The following is a 23,549-nucleotide window of genomic DNA, read 5'->3' on the forward strand; positions in this document are numbered from 1 at the left end:
CCCGTCAATCCGGACAGACTGTTTGGGCCGGAGGTTGACACCACCCTCGAGAAGATCAAAAAAGATACTGAGACGGCTAAGTCCGTAGGGGCGCTTCAGTCTCAGCAATTCAGAGGAAACACTTTTCGTCGCTCAAGTGCGCGGGGTACTACCAGAGGACACTTGGCACAGCAGTCACATTTCGGCAGAGGAGGCGCCCAAGCCTCGTACCCGAAACAGAATAGAGGTGGTTACAGAGGCAACAGCGCCAGAGGCAGAGGCAACAATAGTTCCCGTTCCTCTGCTGCCAACAAACAGTGACTCTCTGTCCCTACCCCCCGACCATCCAACACCTGTCGGGGGGAGACTCCAGCAGTTCCTGCCAGTCTGGACGTCCATCACCACAGACAGGTGGGTGAGGAAACTTATCCAGTTCGGTTATTGTTTGGAGTTAACGTCCACTCCACCCAACATACCCCCAAGACAACGACCTATGTCAGCAGAGCACTTGCACTTATTGCAGCACGAGGTTCTTGTAATGCTGCAAAAAGGCGCAATAGGGCTCGTGCCGGTGGAGGAAGAAGGCACAGGGGTTTATTCCCTGTACTTCTTAATCCCAAAGAAGGACTGCTCGCTCAGACCCATTCTGGACCTACGCCCCCTCAACCTGTACATACTCTCAGAACATTTCCACATGTTAACACTGCAACAGGTTCTTCCATTGTTAAACCAGGGAGACTTCCTCGCAACCTTGGACCTCAAGGATGCTTACTTTCACATACCACTTCACCCATCCCACAGAAAATATCTCAGGTTCACCATACAAAACAGGCATTACCAGTTCAAGGTCCTACCCTTCGGAGTGACCACTGCCCCCAGGGTGTTCACAAAGTGTCTGGCGACTGTGGCGGCGCACCTCAGGAGACAAAACATACATGTCTACCCTTACCTAGACGACTGGCTCGTTCAAGCAAAGTCGGAACAGCAGTGCGCCGCAGACATGTCCCACACGATTCACCTCCTTCACAGTCTGAAGGTGCGACTTTGGATAGTTCAGTGAGAACCCCAGCCAGCCCATGTGCGGCAGTATCTAGGCGCGACAATAAATACTTTGACTGCTACAGCTCAGCCGAACCAGGTGAGGATCGACAACATCCAGTAGCTCATCCAAAGGTTCAGACAGCAACACTCACTCCCAGCGAGAGTGTTTATGCAGATGATAGGCATGATGGCCTCCTGCATCTTCATAGTCCCGCACGCAAGGTTGCATATGCGTCCGCTCCAAGAATGCTTGGCGCATCAGTGGACACAGGCTCAAGGACAATTGAAATACCTAGTGTTGGTGACCGGTCGGGCATACAGCTCTCTGCATTGGTGGAATCCACACAACCTTTGCAAGGGCCGACCGTTCCAAGAGCCTGTGCCGCAGATCATCATGACGACGGACGCTTCTCTCCAGGGATGGGGAGCTCATGTGCTCCACTACACGGTGCAGGGACTATGGACGACACAGCAAAAGAAGATGCACATCAACTATCTAGAGTTGATGGCAATCTTCATGGCACTCAAGTCCTTCAAGGTACATCTGTGCAACAAAGTCGTGTTGATCCAGACGGACAACATGACTGCCATGTACTATATCCAGAAGCAGTGGGGTACACACTCTCCACAGCTGTCTCATCTCGCTCAGAGCATGTGGAAGTGGGCCATTCAGAGGAACATTTTCCTCATGGCGGAACACCTCCCGGGCAAGGACAATCATGCACGAGTGGGAGATACATCCATCAGTACTTAGCCCGTACTTCCAGCAGTGGGGTCATCCAGAGATAGACCTGTTTGCCACAAGGGAAAACGCAAAATGCCAAAGCTTTGCCGCCAGGTTCCCTCACCCACAATCGCAGGGCAATGCGATATGGATGAACTGGTCAGGCAGATTTGCGTACGCTTTCCCCCAGCACCTCTAATACCGCTGGTGGCAAGAAAGCTAAAGCAACACTCTGACACTCATCCTGGTTGCTCCAACGTGGGCACGCCAACCATGGTACACCACGTTTCTAGAACTCTCCGTGGTACCGCATCAAAGGCTGCACCTCACACCCAGACTTTTGACGCAGAACCATGGCGACATTCAGCATCCAGATCCGCACCAGCTCAATCTGGCGTTCTGGCTCCTGAGGTCTTAGAGTTTGGCTACCTTAACCTGCCTCCAGAATGCATGGACATCATCAGGGAGGCACGGAAGCCCACTACAAGAGCTTGCTATGCGGCAAAATGGAAGCGGTTTGTCATTTATTGTACAGCACATAAAATAAACCCGCTAGATGCATCCATTCCTAACATCATCTGCTATTTGTTGCATCTTTACAAATGCAATCTAGCGTACGCTTCCATTAGGATACACTTATCCGCCATAGCGGCTTATCTTCAAAACAGGCAGCATCTCTCTGTTTTCAGAGTGCCTGCCATTAAAGCTTTTCTAGAAGGGCTGAAGCGGGTCATTCCTCCCAGGACCCCACCCGCTCCAGTATGGAATCTCAACGTGGTCCTCACTAGGTTGATGGGCCTGCCTTTTGAGCCTCTACATTCGTGTGAGGTTCAGTTCTTGACATGGAAAGTGGCTTTCCTCATTGCTATCACGTCTCTAAGACGTGTTGGTGAGCTACAAGCGCTCACAATACAAGAGCCATTTATTCAAGTCCATTCAAACAGGGTAGTGCTCCGCACTAACCCCAAGTTCCTTCCAAAGGTGGTGTCGGTTTCATGTCAATCAGACGATTGAACTGCCCGCATTCTTTCCAAACCCAGAAACGGTAGCGGAAAGAATGCTCCACACGCTGGACGTTAAAAGGGCATTAATGTACTACATTGACAGAACACAACACTTTAGAAAGACACAGCAACTTTTCGTTGCCTTCTCAGCACCGCACAAAGGCAACCCTATTTCCAAAGCTGGAATAGCCAGGTGGATCGTTAAATGTATTCAGATTTGTCATCAGAAAGCTAAACGCACTTTAACGGTCCCCCCCAGGGCGCACTCCACACGCAAGTTGGGGGCCTCCATGGCATTCCTAGGTAATATTCCTTTGGAAGACATTTGTAGAGCAGCCACGTGGGCTACACCACATACATTTACCAAACATTACTGTGTAGATGTGCACTCCAAACAGCAGGCAGCTGTAGGACAGGCTGTTCTCAAAACTCTTTTTCAGACTTCTGCAGCTGGCACGGGCGGCCGCCGCTAATGAGGGGACTGCTATGTATTCTATGCAATAGATATGAATTTAGCAGCCCACATGCCTCGAACTGAATATGCTACTTACCAGTATGCATCTGTTCTTGGCATGTAGGGCTGCTAACATTCATATCGCCCACCCTCCTCCCCGGCGCCTGTAGCAGCTGCAGATTACTTCTTGCATTTCATCACTAGCATGGACATCATTTCTACTATCGCACTCCATCTTTGCCACAATGGCTAAAAACAATCTGGGGATGGAGTCGATGCCCATGCGCACTGTAGTCCAGGGGAGGAGCCACCTATCTTGTGATACTTTGAAGACTCTTCCAGGACAACAATGTGCAATCATCCGGACCCAACACTAGGCGGCGATCTATGCAATAGATTTGAATGTTAGCTGCCCTACATGCCAAGAACAGATGCATACTGGTAAGTAGCATATTCAGCCATTGACATTTAAAGATACAGAGTTCCTATTAGTCATAGACATAGAAAACATATGTTTATCAAACTGGTTTTGTATCGTCAAGATTATTAAAGTTTGCAGTGATTTCAAAAAGGCAAAATTAAGCCAGTGTTAAATCAAAATAATACCGTAATTATGCACACCATAAGGATGAAATACATTTCCAAACATTGCAGATAACTTTCTGACAAGTACTTGGGGGCATTTTGAGTAAATATGAACAGACTGGGCCACAATTAGCGACTGTATAGCGTGTTGCACTATGTCGAAGCATTACCCCACTTGGGGATTATGTCAAAGTTATCTGCAATGTTTGGAAATGTATTTCATCCTTATGGTGTGCATAATTACGGTATTATTTTGATTGAACACTGGCTTAATTTTGCCTTTTTGAAATCACTGCAAACTTTTAATAATCTTGACGATACAAAACCATTTTGATAAACATATGTTTTCTATGTCTATGACTAATAGGAACTCTGTATCTTTAAATGTCAATGGCACTTGTAAAACTTTACCCGTGAACAAGGAGTGAGGTAACTCCGAAACGCGTTGGGCACCCGTTTGCTTTGAATAAAGTCTACTGCTTATCGAAGCCACGGCACCCGTGAGTTTTATTTCTCTGAAACTGGCTTTCGCTACATAAATTTGGGAGTGGCGTCCCGGCCGTGTTTGCCCGCCGTGCTTGGTGACTTGACACGCCGAAAAACTACGTTTGTTGTGTGTATGTGTGTGTGTGTGTGTGTGTGTGTGTGTATATGTATATATATTACATAACGCTTAGATATGACTATGCATGTTTCTTTTCCTATTTATAGATCATGTTTCAACTGTAAAGGATTGTTTTTTTATGCCTTTTTTAATTATTTATGGATGCAACCGCGAGTTTATCAGCTAAGTCTCACACCATCCGCAACCGACTGTATACTTGGCTTACTGCTTGCTACTCTGATTCAGGCATGTGAATCTATGAAACATACCCCAATACTGGATAAGATAACAGGTTACTCACCTGTAACTACAGTTATCCAGTATTGGTATGTTTCATAGATTCACTTGCACCCACCCTCCTCCCCGGAGAGTCAGTTCTTAATGTCTGGGATACTTATTTCCCACTTGTGCAAACGAAAATCTGAGGAGAACTGTCTCTGCTGAGTGTTCTAGAGGGTGCTGATTGGTTGGGACCACATTTTTGGTAATTTTAGCATAATGATGTAGATAGGCTTCTAGGATCTAGGCCTCAGGCCTTTTCTTTAGGGCCAACTCCTATTATTTACCTTTGGCACTGCTTTTTGTATTTACTGTGGGACTCGCGCGACAGGGAATGATTCAGGCATGCGAATCTATGAAAGATACCAATACTGGACAACTGTAGTTACAGGTAAGTAACTGGTTTTCTTTTTTACCAATATCTTTGACCATCCCACAGTGAAGTAAAATCAAGTTCCTTGTGATTTGGGCTACCAATTAGGTCTTGTAAAGAAATACATGCGACTACCCTTTTCCTGCTGTAAAAAGTAGGATAATAGCTAAGAGACTAGTCGGGAAGGCCTTTTCTGTGACTGCGCTTAGAACTGTCCTGGCACTACACTGTACGTAAGGACATAAGCGCAGCTTGCTACCTTCAGAATTACTCTGGAATGTGCCTCTAACAAGTCTATTGCTGGTCTGTTTTCATTTCTGGATATATTTGTTTTTCTTTTTTATAAAAGAGAAATAAAGAGCACCCTTCCAGTTGTTTTCTATATAAGTTTCGAATTCCCATTAGTTTTTATTAAAAAAACCTATCTTTGCGATAGGCACTTGATTTATAGTTTTAGAAAGACTTTCTTTAAAGAAATATTCTGGGGTCCTGCATACAAGTAGAAAATGTAATTGTAGGAATTACATGACTAAACCTATAATGGAATTGCTAGTAAATGTGTCCAAGAAACTTTTTTGGGGGCTTTTTTCTACTTTGAACGTATGTTTAAGTGCGCTTTTTTTTGATTGCAGCACTTGATTTGTTGGATAAAATGTTGACTTTCAACCCTCACAAGAGAATCGAGGTAGAGGAAGCTTTGGCACATCCTTACTTGGAACAGTATTATGACCCCAGTGATGAGGTAACTTTTAATTTCATATTCTGGTATTTTCCTGCATGTTATAAGCTGTTCAGATGAAAGGAAGTTTGAATGCTAAAAGGATTTTTAGATAATAAATTATTTCTTACAGGAGATTTATAATCGTTCATAGTTTCTTTAGATGAATTAACATACCCACTTTGTGTGATGCTGTACCCCATTCTCTTTAACATGCATTGATATATTGTGACTGTGAAATATCTGCTCTTAGCTACTCTGCCTTCACTGTGGTGATCTTTAAAGCATTTTCATTGATGGTCATAACTGCCAAATACTTAATAACCCAGTGCGCTTTTGCTAATGTGCGTGTGTGTGTGTGCGCGTGTATGTATGTATGTGTGTATATATATATATATATATATATATATATATATATATATATATATTCCAAGAATCTTTCCCAAAAAGAAAGTCTGAGGCCACTTAGGGGGAGCACATCGGAGAATCTTTATTGCAGCAAAGTATAGAGGCGCGGGCGTATGCATTTCGGCCGTGTGGCCTCCTCAGCGCCCAGCATGCAACACAGGAGATGAATGCGCCGCTCAACAGTACTGCCCCCCTCAGTTCAAATATATACTATGGTTAGCTCCTCCCCCAAGCCGTAATCCGCGTCACCTGCTCGGGTTCTCCATTATGATGAGGAACTACTGGTCCCAGCATGCAGTAATTTGCCAGGATCACCATATTTTTGCAGGAAATAAGCAGGACTGTCAGGCAGCTTACTCCTCATGTCCCGCACTGCCTGCCACAGCAAAAGTACTCCTTGCGTCCCCCATAACTGCAAACCGCCACATTCAGGTATGTTTATCCACGGGGACAAGTGTGACAGTGCGCCGAGCCCAATGCAGAGTTCAGTGACTCCAACACCGCTTTTATTCCTCCTGTTTGTAGTGGTGGGCTTGATCTATTCTGATACCTCGGATTTGAAGAAAAGTTGTGCCGAAGTACAACACTGCCAGTGAAGATCAAGCCGACTAAGTGGGTGTGCTGCTGATGCAAATATTTTTCAAAATTAGCTTCCTTAAGTAGGATCCATATTACAGGGGCATCAGCAGCGCACCCAATTAGGGGAGATTATTGACTCACCTTAGGACTTCATGTCCCAGGAACATTTGCGAGGATTAGCATAAATAAAAACACTGGGAATGCTAATTAGTGAGTTTGTGCTGCTTTTGTAATCACTGCCCAGGAAGAAGCGCAGAGCCTTGAAACACGTAGGCATGAAATAACTTACCAGAAATGGGGGCAGATTTGGACAAGATGCCGGAGGGCTGGCAAGCTGTCGTGTGCCCTTGGAATTTGCTTTCGGGCTTTGCATATATATATGTGTGTGTGTGTGTGTGTGTGTGTGTCATGGGAACACCCAGTAAAGCACCATCATTCCACAGAAGCTCCCCTGCACGCTCCTAAGAGTGTCCACTTATTCTGCAGTGTATTGGAGGGGGTCGATGCTATTTGCTCTGGCTCAGCGGGCCAGGCTCGCCCCGTATTGTATCGCACCACTAGGAGCCTCTAGATGCAGGATTGGCATATAGCTCCAGCGTGGAGGGTCTAACTGCTGCAAGACAGGCCTTCCATCCAGCCTCCGCTCACTGCCATTGTGAGAATAGTATGCTCTGCGGCTCACCTGCCATTCGGACGCAGTCTGCTCAGTCCGCCGTGTTGAAAGATGCTCTGTACTGTCCCTCAAGCTCTCCACATGAACTCCTGCGCCCAGCACTGCGAGATGGGGTCGGGTGAAGCAGTGGAGAGTCAGCTATGCCCTGGCCCGGACGGCAACTCTGGATGTAGGAGTCCGACATCTTGGGCTTCACCTTGCCCTTGAGGATGGTTTAAGACTATTCTGTCCCAGAGCTGCTCTTTCAGATAAACTCCTTGAAAGTAGGTAAGTCACCACACGGTAGTAGGTGAGGAGGGTACTTTATTAGCTCCAGCCATAGGAACTCCCCGGCAGCAACTGCCGAAGAAAGAACACACCACACAGTATAGTCCAAGCAGGGAACGTTCATGTACCATGGTTCCCATTTAAAGGACCCGATCCCAACACACCTCCCCTCCTTCAATAAAATGACCAAAAACAGAGAAACAAGAAGAACGAAAAAAAGAAAAGATAAATGGAAGATGAAGAAAACAAAGATTCGTAAAACTGAGAAAAAGACAGCAAAATCAGAACCACAGACTACTGCATATTATAATCATGAAATTTGACAGGTAAACGCTTTGGCCTGGATGGCCTGGATGACACACACATATGGGAGGAGCACGACCTGAAAGAACAACATCATCCCTTCCAGGAACATCAGAGGACACCACAGCGGGAGGGGAGTGTGTGCCCAATCTTCTGTTGACCTCGCCAACCATAGATTTAGGAATAATGGAAATGCAAGACTTATTCCACACTCTACCATCCATCAGCACCACCACCCGTTCTTTCACCACAGACACCCTTTTGGGAGATGAAAACAGAGATTCACCTTTGCGGAGAAAACCAGGTTTTTTGTACCTCACCCAATCACCCACCTTGACATCCATGGAATTACTTGCACTAGGCCTGGTATCATACTTCACCTGTACAGCAGCTCTGACATCAGTCACACCAGACAATTTACTAAAATTGACCATTCTCCTAGACATCCACTCTTTCTTCAGTTTGGAATCAGCCACCCTACCACGAAGCAAAGTGAACGGGGCAACACCAGTGCTAATGAGGAGTAGTTCTCACAGCCCACAACATATCACATAGTGCCTTGCGTCAATGCAACCCATTCACCAAAGCAAGTTGCACATGTTCCTTGACCACACGGTTGAACCGTTCAACCAAACCGTTACTGCGCGGATGATAAAGGGAAGTACAAATATGCTTAATCCCCGCATCCTTGAAAAATCCCTGCATTTCAAACGAAGTTAACTGGGTGCCGTTATCAGAAACCAACTCATCAGGAAAACCCTCCCTAAGAAAAACATCAAGAAAGAAATCAATGATAGATGAAGAGTTAGCATTGTCAACAAACCTCACTTCAGGCCATTTAGACACGTAATCAACTAGAACCAGAGCATACTTGGGAGAACAACCAATGAGACCGAAAGGACCAGCAATATCAAAAGCCAGTTTAGACCAAGGTATATTCTTTACAATGACAGGTTCAACAGGAGAAGGTCTAGTGACTTGAGATTTGTCACTAGTGACACAAGTACAACAATCACGAACAAAATGTTCCACATCCTTATCAAGTGCCGGCCACCAAAAATCTTGTCTAACCCTACGCTTCATAGCATGGATGCTAGGATGGCCTTCGTGAGCCAAATCAAGAATTCTGCTACGAACGGAAAAAGGAACTACAAGTAAACCACCCACAACAGACAACTCGTCTTTGACTCTTTTAAAAGGAACCAAATCAGATGGACAATCCTTATCACATGGCCACACACCTGATAAACAGTCAATGACCTTCGAAACAATGTCATCTTCACTTACGCTATCCAACCACTCCCGCTCAGAAAGGGCACAACCAACAGTGTTGTTTAAGGAACACACAGCACACACCATCTCTAAATCATCACGCACAGAAACATCATTCTCAGAACAAAGGGGCAATCTAGACAAGCAATCCGCAACATGATTTTTAACACCATGCACATACTCAAGACGATAACGAAACTCTTGCAACCTGAATTGCCACTTGGCAACCCGAGGTGTGGCCCTACCACCTCCGTTTGCAGTGAATAAATCAACTAAGGGTTTGTGATCGGTCCTCAAAATGAATTCATTACCCCAAAGAAAGTTTTTGAAATGCTGCACACCCCACCACAATCCCAAAGCCTCTTTTTCAATAGTAGAATAAGTCCCCTCTGCTCCCCTCAAGGTTCTGTAAGCAAAAGCAATTGTTTCCTCACAACCATCACTTTTTTTTTGAAGAACAGCGCCTAGACCCACATTGCTAGCATCAGTTGAAATAATGCATAAGTCATTAATATTGAACAATTTGAGAGGACCAGCTTGTACAATCTCATTCTTAATTGATACAAAGTTATTTTGACAATCCTCATCCCATACAAATTTCACATTCTTTTTAAGTAAATTGCGCATAGAAGCAGTCTTGGAGGAAAAATTGTTGACAAATTTCGAATAATATTCTACTAATCCCAAATATGAACGTAGCTGATCCCTATTAGTAGGTGTGGGTGCATTTTGTATAGCATCAATAATCTTAAATTTGGGTTCGATACCCTTGTGAGAAATGTGGTGACCCAAGTAATCAACACCATCTTGCAAAAACTTGCATTTGTCAGCCCTTAACGTTAACCCACTTGACTTAATGATGCTCAAAACATTCATTTACTCTCTCATCGTGCTCAAGTTCAGTTTTTCCATGAATAAGGATGTCATCTTGAAAAAACACAACTCCAGGAATATCCTTAAATAAGTTTTTCATTAATCGTTGAAACACAGCCGAAGCTGAGGCAAGGCCGAAGGGCATACGAATGTAACGATAAGCACCTTCAGGAGTAACAAAGGAAGTCAAATGCCTAGACTCTTTGCTGAGTTCAATCTGATGGTACGCAGAAGAAATATCAAGGGAAGCAAAGAATCTGGCACTGTCTAAAGTGGTCAACAATTCATTTATATTAGGGAGGGGTTGACGGTCGACCAAGATGTTAGCGTTGAGGTCACGCAAATCAACACACATTCTTAGACAGTTGTCTGATCCGTGCTAAAAGAATCGGTGCAAGCCACTCAGAACCCTCAATGGGCTCAATTACTCCGGTCGCACACAACCGTTCCAATTCTTTTTTGACTTCATGACGAAGACTCAAAGGCACCTTGCGAACCTTATGCACAACTGCTTTAGCATCGTTTTCGAGAACAATCTGGTGTTGGAACCCAATAAGTTTCCCAAGCTTCCCGTCAACCTTCAGGAAACATACGTTCCCACTTGACTCCAGACAAATGGGAAGGAGCGGGAACAGATTTATAAAATTCGCTACGGGAAATCACCAGATCAGGATGATTGGGATCCAGCACAATGTTTAAATTACCTTGATCATCCCACCCTAAAAGATTGGCTCCCTCCTTGACCACAAATACAGTACCAGAAACAAGATCAGAATGAAATTTGAGATCAGCAACAAATTTCCCTAAAACTTCAACCCGTTTGCCACCATACACAAAGATTTTTATGCAAGATTCTCTAAGTTGCACATTACTTAACTTGTCAAAATCCGCAGCATTAATCAAAGTAAAAGGAGAACCGGAATCAGCTAAAAAGGACAGATAGGTATCATTAACAGAAATTTTGCAGGAAGGTGATTTTCTTTTGTGAACACCCCCAAAGCAGCTAATGCTACCACACCATCCCCAAGAAATGCAGAGGAGGACAGCATAAGCAATTCTTAACACTAGAATAATGGCCTTTTTTTCCAGTTATAACAAGTCTGATTTAGTGCAAAACAAAACTTAGCATTGCCAAGATGGGTGGTACTACCACAACGGAAACATATTACATCCTTAGATATAACCTTGGTTTGGTTAGAAGGCATAACAGAGGAACGTGAAACTCTAGAAGTAGACTTGGTAACGGACGGTAACTTGCTGAGTTTGGAAGTGGACTTCAAAAGTTTAACCTCGGTGGAAGAGGCAGGATTGCCCATCTCTTTCACGCAAAACTGAGAATGTTCAATAGATCTAGCAAGAGTTAGTGCAGTTTCCAAGTCAGGATCATCAGTAGTGGTGGGCGCAAAATCCGTTCCGCTCGCGGATTTTGCGAATTTTTGGTAAATTTGCGATCCGCGAATTTACCGAGAATTCGCAAATCCGCGAGCGGCGGATCCGGGGGCAAAAGTTGAAGCCTGGCCTGTTGTAACTATTTTACGATGGCGCCGGCAAGCTGCCAGCGCCATCCTAAAATAGTTACTAAGTTAGCTTCAACTGGAAGCTCTAATAGATAAAATAAAGCAGGTGCTCGATTTTATCTATTAGAGCTTCCTGTTGAAGCTAATTTAGTAACTATTTTAGGATGGCGCTGGCAGCTTGCCGGCGCCATCGTAAAATAGTTACAACAGGCCAGGCTGGTGTGCTTTCTTTTCCCAAATCTACTGTCGAAAACCAGCTGTGATGCTGGATGGAGGCCTTTGCATCCTTGACTTTCACGAGCGCAATCCCTTTGCTGTTCCTGTGACCAGGAGGGTCTGTCTCCATCTACTGCTCTGATCGGTCTCAGACCTTTTACACACACAAGAGGCATGTGCACTCGCATGGAAGCCCCGCCCACACACTCGCGGGGTGCACCGTCTTCCCGCCATTGACCCACTATGATGGACAGCTCACCCAAGGGACTCCTGCACCCTTCGGAGCGATTGCATAGTAACACACACATGGTCGCTGGAACTAGTTGAAGCTCAAATGCAGTGACTCATTCATCAGCCCAAAAACAATCGTGCTCGTCATCGAGGCTGGGCAGGTGTGCCTTCTTCCCAAACCTACCGTCGAAAATCAGCTGTGATGCTGGATAGAGGCCTTTGCATCCTTGACTTTCACGAGCGCAATCCCTTTGCTGTTCCTGTGACCAGGAGCTTCTGTCTCTTTATCTACTGCTCTGTTCGGTCTCAGACCTTTTAAACACACAAGAGGCATGTGCACTTGCATGGAAGCCCCGCCCCAAATCCGCGGATCCGCAAATCCGCAAAATCCGCCAATTTTGCGGATCCACGAATTTTTTTGTTGGAGGTCTTCTCAATTAATTGATCCCGGATGATTTCATCCCTAAATTCCCTGTAATTACAATTGACTGCAAGAGTTCTAAGCGCAGCCACAAAATCATCAATTGATTCACCAGGAATTTGGGATCGCTGAAGAAATTTGTCGCTCAAGAACAATATTCCTTTTTGGACTAAAACGCTTGTCCAAAGTTTTGATGATTGTGGCATAATCATCCACCAACAAGGAATCACCACTATCCCCTCCAGTCACTAAAGTGCTAACAGTTTCCAAAGGAAGAGTTTTCAAAACACTTCTGCCTTCAGCCCCAAGGTTATAAATCAATAAAGCTTTCTTCTTTTTGGAAGTAAAAGTCTCTCCGTCAATTGCCTCAAGATATGCCTCAAACGTATCCTTCCATTCATCCCACTTAACAGGAGGTGTGCGAGCAGATTGAAGAAAAGGAGGAGGTGCCACAAAGCGATCCATAATGGTGCGTGGGTGAGTTGCTGCCCCACACAAGTATTATAAACCAGACATACAACAGCTACAATGAAGCTGTGCACATCAGTGATATGGTAAGTTGTGCACAATAAGTAGATTGCAACTGAAACAGCTGAGCAGTTAAAAAATACTGTGCATAAAACGGTAACCAAATAGGTGCAAATGTGAATGTACTGCTCTGTATATAAAATAAGGCGCATCCACAACTGAGCGCAATGATGAAAGGCTGTGCACATCAGCGATGTGCAGTAAAATAAAATGGCACATCAACAACTGAGTGTAACGATGAAATGCTGTGCGTGTCAGCGAAGTGAAAATGCCCATAAACATGAATGCTTCGTAACTGAGCGCAACTGCTTCGAAGCTGTGCGCGTCAGCGAGGTTGCCGTGGAAACAGTACACACAAATGGCCGCACGCAGCGTCGATACGTTGCGTGTACGTCTGAAAGAGGAGTCAGGCAAAATAAAATGCGCATGCATGGCGTTGCGAGAGCAAGGAGCAGCTCGATCGCGCGCCAAGCAACATAAAGCCAGAAAGTACCTTACAGGAAGAAATACGCTGACAAGAGGCGTTCAGTCGAGGGGTCCAGGGTCGAAGTCCGGGACAACAGCTTAGCAGAAAAGAAACAACAAGAACTGTAGAAGACTTCGTAGATACACGAAGGAAAACTGGTGATCGGAAAGCAGAGCAGTTCGTCACGACCAAATCCGTCGATGGGGAGAACCGGAAGCTGGAGTCATCGTCGCCAGTGAAAGGAGGCAAGTCACCACACGGTAGTAGGTGAGGAGGATACTTTATTAGCTCCAGCCATAGGAACTCCCCGGCAGCAACTGCCGAAGAAAGAACACACCACACAGTATGTTCCACGCAGGGAACGTTCATGTACCATGGTTCCCATTTAAAGGACCAGATCCCAACACTCCTTTGGATGGATGGATGGCATTACTACCACCTGTCTCGGCCGTGATTTACAGATTATTTATCTCTACATAAACGGCATTCAAGAACTGGTGTAACGTAGGTTGTTCAAGGTCATTTAGTTTTATCTATAGCTGCATCATTTGATGGTTTGGCTCCATATACAAGGTTGATTTTTGATCGAGCTTTCCCACGAAATCAAGAGTATCAAATATATGTTGGAGACTTTATCAAGGAGAATGTGAGTTCTGCTCCTTTCAGGATAGTGTGTGATTAACTTACAACGGTGGTAGAACTGAGTACTCTTAGCTATTCTATCAATCACAAGAAACCGGCTAACAATGAATTACAACAGCTTAGAAGTGCTCTCCTAGCCACTGCGATAGAACATGCATTGTAATTATACGAGTGAGCTGACTAATTACTATTTAAGGAAACGCTTAGGACGAATTTAGGATAAATATTAGCCTTGCCATTATTGTTAGCCTTGTATTTTCAGGTTTTGACACTCAGTTAATATATTCCCTCTGGATTTTATGGGGCTAAGCCCGAACATTCATGGCACTATCGAGCATTATCTCAGTCAGGGGGAAGACACAGAATTTTATTTTTGTAGTCAACAGATGGATGAGATGGTGAACAGCTATGTTTCTGTAGTAACCTATTTGGAGTTGCAGTTTCTATTCATGGTGAGATGTTTACACTTAATTATGGCTTGTCTCTTTTCTGGTACTACTTAATTTCAAAAAATGGAACTGTCTCCTAATGTCTCATGGCAAGAGGCACTTTGATAAAAATGCTGATTCTTCCCTGTTCTAAATTACATACTCTTCGGTTATTAGCATTCTCCGGGTTTTTCCACATTCGAATCAGCCTGGAATTTGGCCCATTTGGCAACATAAAAAAAGTAAGCAATTCAGTTACTGCAGCTGTAGCGTGTGCGTCCCCTCGCTACTGTCCTCAGCCTCGCTGAGCCCCCCCCCGCCGTCATATTTTGCGTGTGATTTCTTTATTTTGTGCTGCCTGTATCGTTTTGCCTTTCTGTTCTGTGCCCATTATTTTTCCTTTTTTTGTGCCTTGCATTGTTTTGCGCCGCTCTCTGTGCCCCTGTGCCCCCCGACCCGCTTCCCGCTCCCCGCTTCCCGCCGCCTGCGTGCGGCCACGCCCCCTTACCTTCTGTGCCCTCCCCGCTCCCACCTCCCAGCTGCTCCGCCCTCCCTCCCACTTGGCCATGAATGGCGACCGTGCAGCGCAGGTGAGTGTGACCTGACCTCAGGACACCCCCGCGCCGCACGGCCACCAGCTGTAGCGTGTGCGTCCCCTCGCTACTGTCCTCAGCCTCGCTGAGCCCGCCCCGTCGAGCCCGCCCCCCGTCGTCATATTTTGCGTGTGATTTCTTTATTTTGTGCTGCCTGTATCGTTTTGCCTTTCTGTTCTGTGCCCATTATTTTTCCTTTTTTTTTTTGTGCCTTGCATTGTTTTGCGCCGCTCTCTGTGCCCCTGTGCCCCCCGACCCGCTTCCCGCCGCCTGCGTGCGGCCACGCCCCCTTACCTTCTGTGCCCTCCCCGCTCCCATCTCCCAGCTGCTCCGCCCTCCCTCCCACTTCGCCATAAATGGCGACCGTGCATAAGCGCAGCGTTGACGCTCAGCGGGCGCGCCGAGTGTGCGCCAAAGGTAAGCCCGTCTGCGCCCGTCCGCGCCTGGACCGCGCCCAGCGCCAGGACCCCTGGCCCCCACCGACGGAAGCCGACCCGACGGACCTACGACGCCACCGAACTCAACGCACTCAACACCGGCCGAACCCCGGGTTGCTACCGAGCCACACCGAAACGCACCCACGGACCCTTCAGCTGCCACTCCTGCAAGTTCACCTGCAACCGGACCCACGCTACACCAGCACCCACCAAGCCGAACTCCAGCAGCACCCACCTGAAGTGCATCCTGCTCAACACCCGCTCCGTCCACAGACACGCCGTCGAGCTCTGGAACCTGCTCGACACCACAGCCCCAGACGTCGCCTTCCTCACGGAAACCTGGATGAACGCCTCCTCATCGCCCGACATCGCCATCCCGGACGGCTACAAGATCATCCGGAGGGACCGCATCAACCAGACCGGAGGAGGCATCGCCATCATCCACAGAAACACCATCCGCATCACGACCGACACCGACGATACCCTCGCACCCACCGAACACCTGCACTTCCAGATCCACGTCAACCCCAAGACCACCCTCAGAGGCACTCATCTACAGACCCCCGGGACCACGGACACAATTCAGCGAAGACATCGCCGACTTCATCAGCCCGCACGCCCTCCCCTCTGCCGACTACATCCTCCTCGGGGACCTCAACTTCCACCTGGAGAACAACGACCGCAACACCACCACCCTGCTGGACAACCTCTCCAACCTCGGACTCAAGCAACTGGTGACCACCCCCACCCACTACGCCAGACACACACTCGACCCGATCTTCTCCTCCAGCAAGGACATCGCCTTCAGCCACGCCACGGGACTCCACTGGACGGACCACAGCTGCGTCCACTTCAGCTTCAGAAGGACCACGCTCCACCATCACCAGCAACAGGTTCCCCGCAGAAGCTGGAACAAGATCACTGCAGACCAGCTCGCTACCTCCCTGAGCAAGAACCCTACCACCAGCACAACGAACCCCAGCCAAGCGGCCACCAACCTCACGAAATGGATCAGCGACTGCGCAGACGACCTCGCCCCTCTGAAGACCCCGCCGAGCAGACCCGGCAGCAAGAAAGCACCATGGTTTAACGACGAACTCAAGAGCTCCAAGAAGAACTGCAGAGCACTCGAGAAAACCTGGCGCAGAGACCCAACACCGGACAACATGACTGCCCTCAAGCTCGCCACCCGAAAACACCACCAACTGATCCACGCCACCAAGAAAACCGCATTCAAGGAACGACTAGACAACAACGCACACAACAGCAAAGAACTCTTCAACATCGTGAAAGAGCTCTCCAACCCCAACGCCGGAAACAACGACATCACCCCTTCGCAAGACCTCTGCAACTCCCTCGCCTCCTACTTCCACAACAAGATCGCGGACATACACAACAGCTTCAGCACTCAACCGACGCACGCCACGATCGAACCACCCCCCCCCCCACAACCACCCTCCGCGCCTGGACCCCGATCAGCACCGAAGACACAGTCAACACGATGAACTCCATCCACTCCGGATCTCCGACAGACCCCTGCCCTCACCACGTCTTCAACAAGGCTGACGCGGTCATCGCACCCCACCTGCGGGACATCATCAACACCTCCTTCAACACCGCTACCTTCCCGGAGAGCTGGAAGCACGCCGAACTCCGCGCCCTACTTAAGAAGCCATCAGCCGACCCCACCGACCTCAAGAACTACCGCCCCATCTCGCTGCTTCCGTTTCCAGTAAAAGTCATCGAGAAGACCGTCAACAAGCAACTGGCCGCCTTCCTCGAGACGAACGGCTCCCTCGACCTCTCGCAGTCTGGCTTCCGGGCCAACCACAGCACCGAGACCGCCCTGATCGCAGCCACCGATGTCATCCGAGCCCTGCTCGACAACGGAGAAACAGCGGCCCTCATCCTCCTGGACCTCTCCGCGGCCTTCAACACTGTCTGCCACCGTACCCTAGTACAGCGCCTCAGCAACGTCGGAATCCAGGAGAAGGCACTGGAGTGGATCATCTCCTTCCTCGCCGGAAGGACACAGAGAGTCCGCCTCCCCCCGTTCAGATCAGAGGCCACCGAAGTCATCTGCGGCGTTCCTCAAGGCTCCTCGCTCAGCCCAACACTCTTCAATGTCTACATGAGCCCCCTCGCAGCCATCGCACGCCAGCACAACCTCAACATCATCTCCTACGCCGACGACACCCAGCTGATCCTCTCCCTCACCAAAGACCCCGCCACCGCCAGAGCCAACCTACACGAAGGGATGACAGACGTTGCCAAGTGGATGATGAACAGTCGCCTGAAACTGAACTCGGACAAGACGGAAGTCCTCATCCTGGGATCTGCACCCTCCGCCTGGGACGACTCCTGGTGGCCCCCTGCCCTGGGCAGCGCACCCAAACCCACAGACCACGCACGCAACCTGGGCTTCATCCTGGACTCATCCCTCTCCATGACCAGACAAGTCAACGCCGTCTCCTCGTTGTGCTTCAACATCCTGCGCATGCTACGGAAGATCTTCCGATGGATCCCTACCGAGACCAGGAAGACGGTCACCCAGGCCCTCGTCACCAGCCGTCTGGACTACGGCAACTCCCTCTACGCCGGAACCACCGCCAAACTCCAGAAGAGACTCCAGCGGATCCAGAACACCTCAGCACGACTCATCCTGGACATCCCCCGCCGCAGCCACATCTCCGGACACCTGAGAGACCTGCACTGGCTCCCGGTCAACAAGAGAATCACCTTCCGTCTCCTCACCCACTCACACAAAGCCCTACACAACCAAGGCCCAGGATACCTCAACAGCCGCCTCAACTTCTACGCTCCCACACGCCAGCTCCGATCGACCAGCCACGCCCTCGCAGCCGTCCCCCGCATCCGAAGAGCCACCACAGGAGGAAGGTCCTTCTCCTACCTGGCCGCCAAGACTTGAAACTCCCTTCCGACCCACCTCCGCCTGACCCAAGACCACCTCGCCTTCAGGAAGCAGCTCAAGACCTGGCTGTTCGAGCAGTAGCGGACCCCCTCCCCCCAGCGCCTTGAGACCCTCCGGGTGAGTAGTGCGCTATATAAATGCTATGATTGATTGATTGATTGAACTTCACTAGAAGGAAGTGATTGCTCCTTTTAAAACATATTTTTTGTTGTTGCAGTTTTATATAGCGCAAACTCCACTCTAAGGTATTGAAGCTCTTTACGTGAGCACCAGTTACATTACACAGGGTCATGTTATTTTATTTAGGCACAGGGAGATAGTGATTTGTCTTGAATCACAGGATGCTGATCTGATGCGGAGATGCTAATCTGGTTCCCTAGTTTCTAAGTCGGCAGCTCTGGCCCTACCACCACATCATCTCATCTATACTGTGATTGGTTCACACACAGTTTTTTCACCTCTTACTTTAAACCTACTAGATTTGAGACTTGACCAGTTTATCAGCATATTTAGTAATACCTAGTTCACAAATTTGAGATCCCCGCCAATGACTGTATACACCTCCTTCTCACTTTTGCCCTTGATGTGTTTGCGCCTTCTTGGAGTCAGACCTAGTTACAGAATGTCAGTCAGATGTTTGAAAATGTGACTTTCATCTCTTTTTCTAAATTAGCAGCAACTCATTCAAAATCTGCTTCTGTGTTTGTGTATAAATACCTTCAATTAAGAGTATATTTTATGAAAATACCTGTTAGAAATAGCAACCTTAGTCTTTTTACAATAATCAACTTATTGCAAACGCTTCCCCATAAAGTCACCATTGGGTGCATTTCTCCCTTGATACTGGACAATCAGTCCAAATATTTGTACCATTTGGCAGTCCTATGCATCTGCTAAACTAGGTGTTGTTGCATAGGAAGGAACAAAAGAAGAGATTTTGAAGAGTATTTGGGTTTTAGTCTGATAGTCTATTTAGGGTAAGGGACATAGTATACTTTGCAGTTATTACAGCTAAACTATGTATTTTGAGGGCTTGGTTTGAAAGTGAACCACCTGTAGAGAGAGAATGGAGGTCTGAATTTGTTAATTTATGTGGACTGGGTCTTTCGCAGTAGCAATATTGCTGCAGGTTAGTACATTTTAATTTCTCTGGTGATAATGTGTTTTGGCAAGGTTTTCATCAGTGTCATCCAAGTATCTTATGGATTATATGAGTATTGAAGAACGATTGTGGCGATTCAGTAACATTTGTTCTTCCCATATATGCTTAAGTTTTGAACAATTCATGCATAAATCTCTATTTAAACTAACCTTTGCAAAACATCTTTTTGACATAGCCTGTAGCTGAAGCGCCATTCACTTTTGCAATGGAGTTGGACGATTTGCCTAAAGAGAGGCTGAAAGAGCTAATATTTGAGGAAACCGCTCGATTTCAACCTGGATATTGACTAATTTGAGTGCAAGTAAGTAATGAATCACCAGTCTGTAGTGTGTAGAATTATAAGGAATTTGTGACTTTTGACATATGGTAATACATTTAATTCCCATGAAAAACAATTGTTAGAATGATGGACAAGCACCCTCCTGCATGAGTTCACAAGTGTTTTTTTACACCTTTGCTTACCATGTGGTACTACAAGGTCTGCAGATATTTCGAAAAGATGTTACTTTTCAGTCATGTTTTTTCATAACACTTCTGTTATTATCCAAATGAATGTTCAGCACTTCTGCACTCCAGGCAATGTAGACATTAAATACTGTTCACAATGGTCAGACGAAAGTGCCAGGAGGGTTGTTTTTTAGGTCTCCTAAAGACTTCTTCTGTATCATACCAAAAGCTTATAGTGAACTTAGAACAAGCCCAGTTTACCACTGCTGTCCTTTGTTACTCAGTGCCTGCTTCTTATTCAATAATTTTCCTTCCTCTTCTTTTGTTTGTCCTTCTCCTGAAGCATAGCTTTTTTAGTATTCTTTTGATAAAATGACTCGTATCACGCAATTGCGTTTTGGCTTAGCACTTTGAGAAGAGTGCACGTGTTCTTGGTCTCTCGTGTGCTGCTCCCCTCTCAAATACTTGATCTCCATTGCAGAGCTGTTTATCCCCTGGTGTGCAGCTGTGTACACCAGGGAATAAAGTAACCATTTCAAGCAGCTAGATAGCGCGGGACTTAAATTGCTAAGGCGTATGCATCAATTAATTTTTTTGTCTGACTGCCCTTACTAGTGCTCACTAGTGAAGGTTGAGATCACAGGAGCCATAGTGGAAGACTTGGTCTAGGAGGCAGTGATTATGCAGGCATTCTGATACTCACTGTGGCCCGATCGCAGAAGCAAAGCGGGGGCGAGTGAGGCTGTGAAGCAGAATTGGCGACCCAGAGTCACAGGCTTCCACTTTGCGTCACACTGGAGCAACTTAGGCACGATCATAAAGAGTAATTGGCGCTGATCCAGTGTGACTTGGGTTTCTTTGACAAACTACTCAGAGGGCCAGGCCATAGAATGAGGACATGAGGAGAGCAGTACCTTCTGACTCTGCCCACAACCAACAACTTTGTTCCGTGAGAAGCTTTGACTGACTCTTAATGAAGCAGTTAAAGGTAAGCCTGCCTGCCTGCTTTTTTCAAGGGGGAGGGTTGCGCTTTCTGTACTGAGTTGTTGGAGCCTCATGCTTTAATTAGAAAGACTTGGCACAGTAGCCACTTCTCCGATCCATTTGTGTACTTGTCCCCTCGACATAGAGTAGTAGTCAGCTGCAGAAGTTTCTTGCCTGACCAAAAATAGGCTTGCCATATTGAGCAGGCAAGAGGAATTTACGACCTCTATAGTTGTCCACGTGCTCCCAAGTGAGTTTGCTCAAGAGACAGGGTGCACCCACTTTCGACAGAGCCTGAAGATCTGACAGCCAGTGCATTTGGCCTTCTCTTGAGGTACTATTTCAGGAGAGGAACACAGCTAGTAAAACACTTTCTCCAACCATAAAACAAGAGGCATTGAGGTAGTAGAAGGCAAAACCATCTCCAGTGCAAAAATCTGTTGCATATTCTATGTGGCTGATACTGCCTCTAGGGAGTTGAACACCAACAACATCCTTTGTAGGCACTCTAATGGTCTCTGGCTACGACCAGAGCCCAGCATTTTCCTATCAATGTTCTCTTAGATGACGAACATTTATTTGAGCGTTGGATGGATACTTTGTTTGAAAAAATAAATGAACACTGATACTGCAAAGGTTTTGGGGGCACTCTGAACGCAAACTAGCAAGTCTTGGATTTGGTGTCCACAAACTCAAAAGGAGTAGGAAAGCAGCAAGTACACCTCAGTTTGCCAGGTACCAGCAGGCTTTTCATGAGAAACAAGCCCAGAAGTCTCTGCTTTCTGCCGATTCAGTCCTTCTTTGGAACCGTTTTAAACCCACACTGGCAAAGCCTATCCTAATCAAGAGAGGGCAGTGGCATTTTAAATGCTGTGACCTCTTTATTAGGCATCGCATCCTGTAGCAGTGTGAATGATTAAGAGACTCTTGAAGATACCTGCTGCTTCACCATAGTGCCCTACAGAAGGGTCTGGCAGGGCAGTGGTTTGTCACAAGCAATAGGTCCGTGAGAAATCTGGTATTGGTAGAACCCAGTTAAGCACAATGTCAAATGGTGGAACAAGATGAACCTGTTGCTGGAAGCCCCATCAGCTTCTGGGGACCATTTCAACTGACACCACCCCTGTGATGGCGAGCACATCGAGACAGCCTGACTGGGCAGGATACCGGTACGCAAGAACAACAAAAGTGTTACATCCGCTTTCTAGAGCTCACAGCCATTCAGTTGGCACTCAGGCCATTTTACAGGTTCATTGGAAAAAAAGCATTTACAATGCACTAGGTCTAGCATTATTAAAGTTTAAGCTATTGGCATTGTAAATGACAATGCCTTTTATTCATTTACATCGGTGCGTAAACAAGCACTTTGTACTTATAGTCCATGCTTATCAGAAGCAGGGCTGTCAGTCTCTTTTACTGCCAGCCTTGCTCATCGTCAGCAAGGACTATACGTTCAAAGTGTGTGTTTATGCAGCAATTGCAGGTTTTAAAAACAAATGAATAAAAGGCATTGTCATTTACAATGCTAATAGCTCAAACTTTAATAATGCGAGACCTATTGCATTGTAAATCCTTGTTTTTAATTGCCAGAAGGTAACAGACCAGGTGTTTAGTATGTGCACACAGAGGCAGAAATGCACAGACCGAGACAGAGGTGTATACATAGAGACGTACACACAGAGACATAGAGACTGAGACCCACAGAGACATACGAGACATACACATAGATACGGACACGCAGATACGGACACGCAGATGCGGACACGCAGATGCGGACACGCAGATGCGGACACGCAGAGAGAGGCGGACACGCAGAGAGAGGCGGACACGCAGAGAGGCGGACACGCAGAGAGAGGCGGACACGCAGAGAGAGGCGGACACGCAGAGAGAGGCGGACACGCAGAGAGAGGCGGACACGCAGAGAGAGACGGACACGCAGAGAGAGACGGGCACGCAGAGAGAGACGGGCACGCAGAGAGAGACGGGCACGCAGAGAGAGACGGGCACGCAGAGAGAGACGGGCACGCAGAGAGAGACGGGCACGCAGAGAGAGACGGGCACGCAGAGAGAGACGGGCACGCAGAGAGAGACGGGCACGCAGAGAGAGACGGGCACGCAGAGAGAGACGGGCACGCAGAGAGAGACGGGCACGCAGAGAGAGACGGGCACGCAGAGAGAGACGGGCACGCAGAGAGAGACGGGCACGCAGAGAGAGACGGGCACGCAGAGAGAGACGGGCACGCAGAGAGAGACGGGCACGCAGAGAGAGGCGGGCACGCAGAGAGAGGCGGGCACGCAGAGAGAGGCGGGCACGCAGAGAGAGGCGGGCACGCAGAGAGAGGCGGGCACGCAGAGAGAGGCGGACACGCAGAGAGAGGCGGACACGCAGAGAGAGGCGGACACGCAGAG

At 47.5% G+C, this 23,549-nt stretch overlaps 1 protein-coding gene across 1 annotated transcript in view; it reads left to right on the top strand.

Moving 5' to 3' along the window:
- MAPK1 (mitogen-activated protein kinase 1) overlaps positions 1–23,549 on the top strand; it is a 417,351-nt gene that overhangs the window by 363,431 nt on the left and 30,371 nt on the right. Inside the window, exons 7-8 of the mRNA XM_078667885.1 lie at positions 5,676–5,785; positions 19,885–20,010. Of these exons, the coding sequence (XP_078524011.1) occupies positions 5,676–5,785; positions 19,885–19,995 (221 nt within the window). The 3' untranslated portion in view covers positions 19,996–20,010. The remainder of the gene's footprint in view (positions 1–5,675; positions 5,786–19,884; positions 20,011–23,549) is intronic.

The sequence above is a fragment of the Lissotriton helveticus genome, chromosome 11, assembly GCF_964261635.1.
Source record: "Lissotriton helveticus chromosome 11, aLisHel1.1, whole genome shotgun sequence".
NCBI lineage: Eukaryota > Metazoa > Chordata > Amphibia > Caudata > Salamandridae > Lissotriton > Lissotriton helveticus.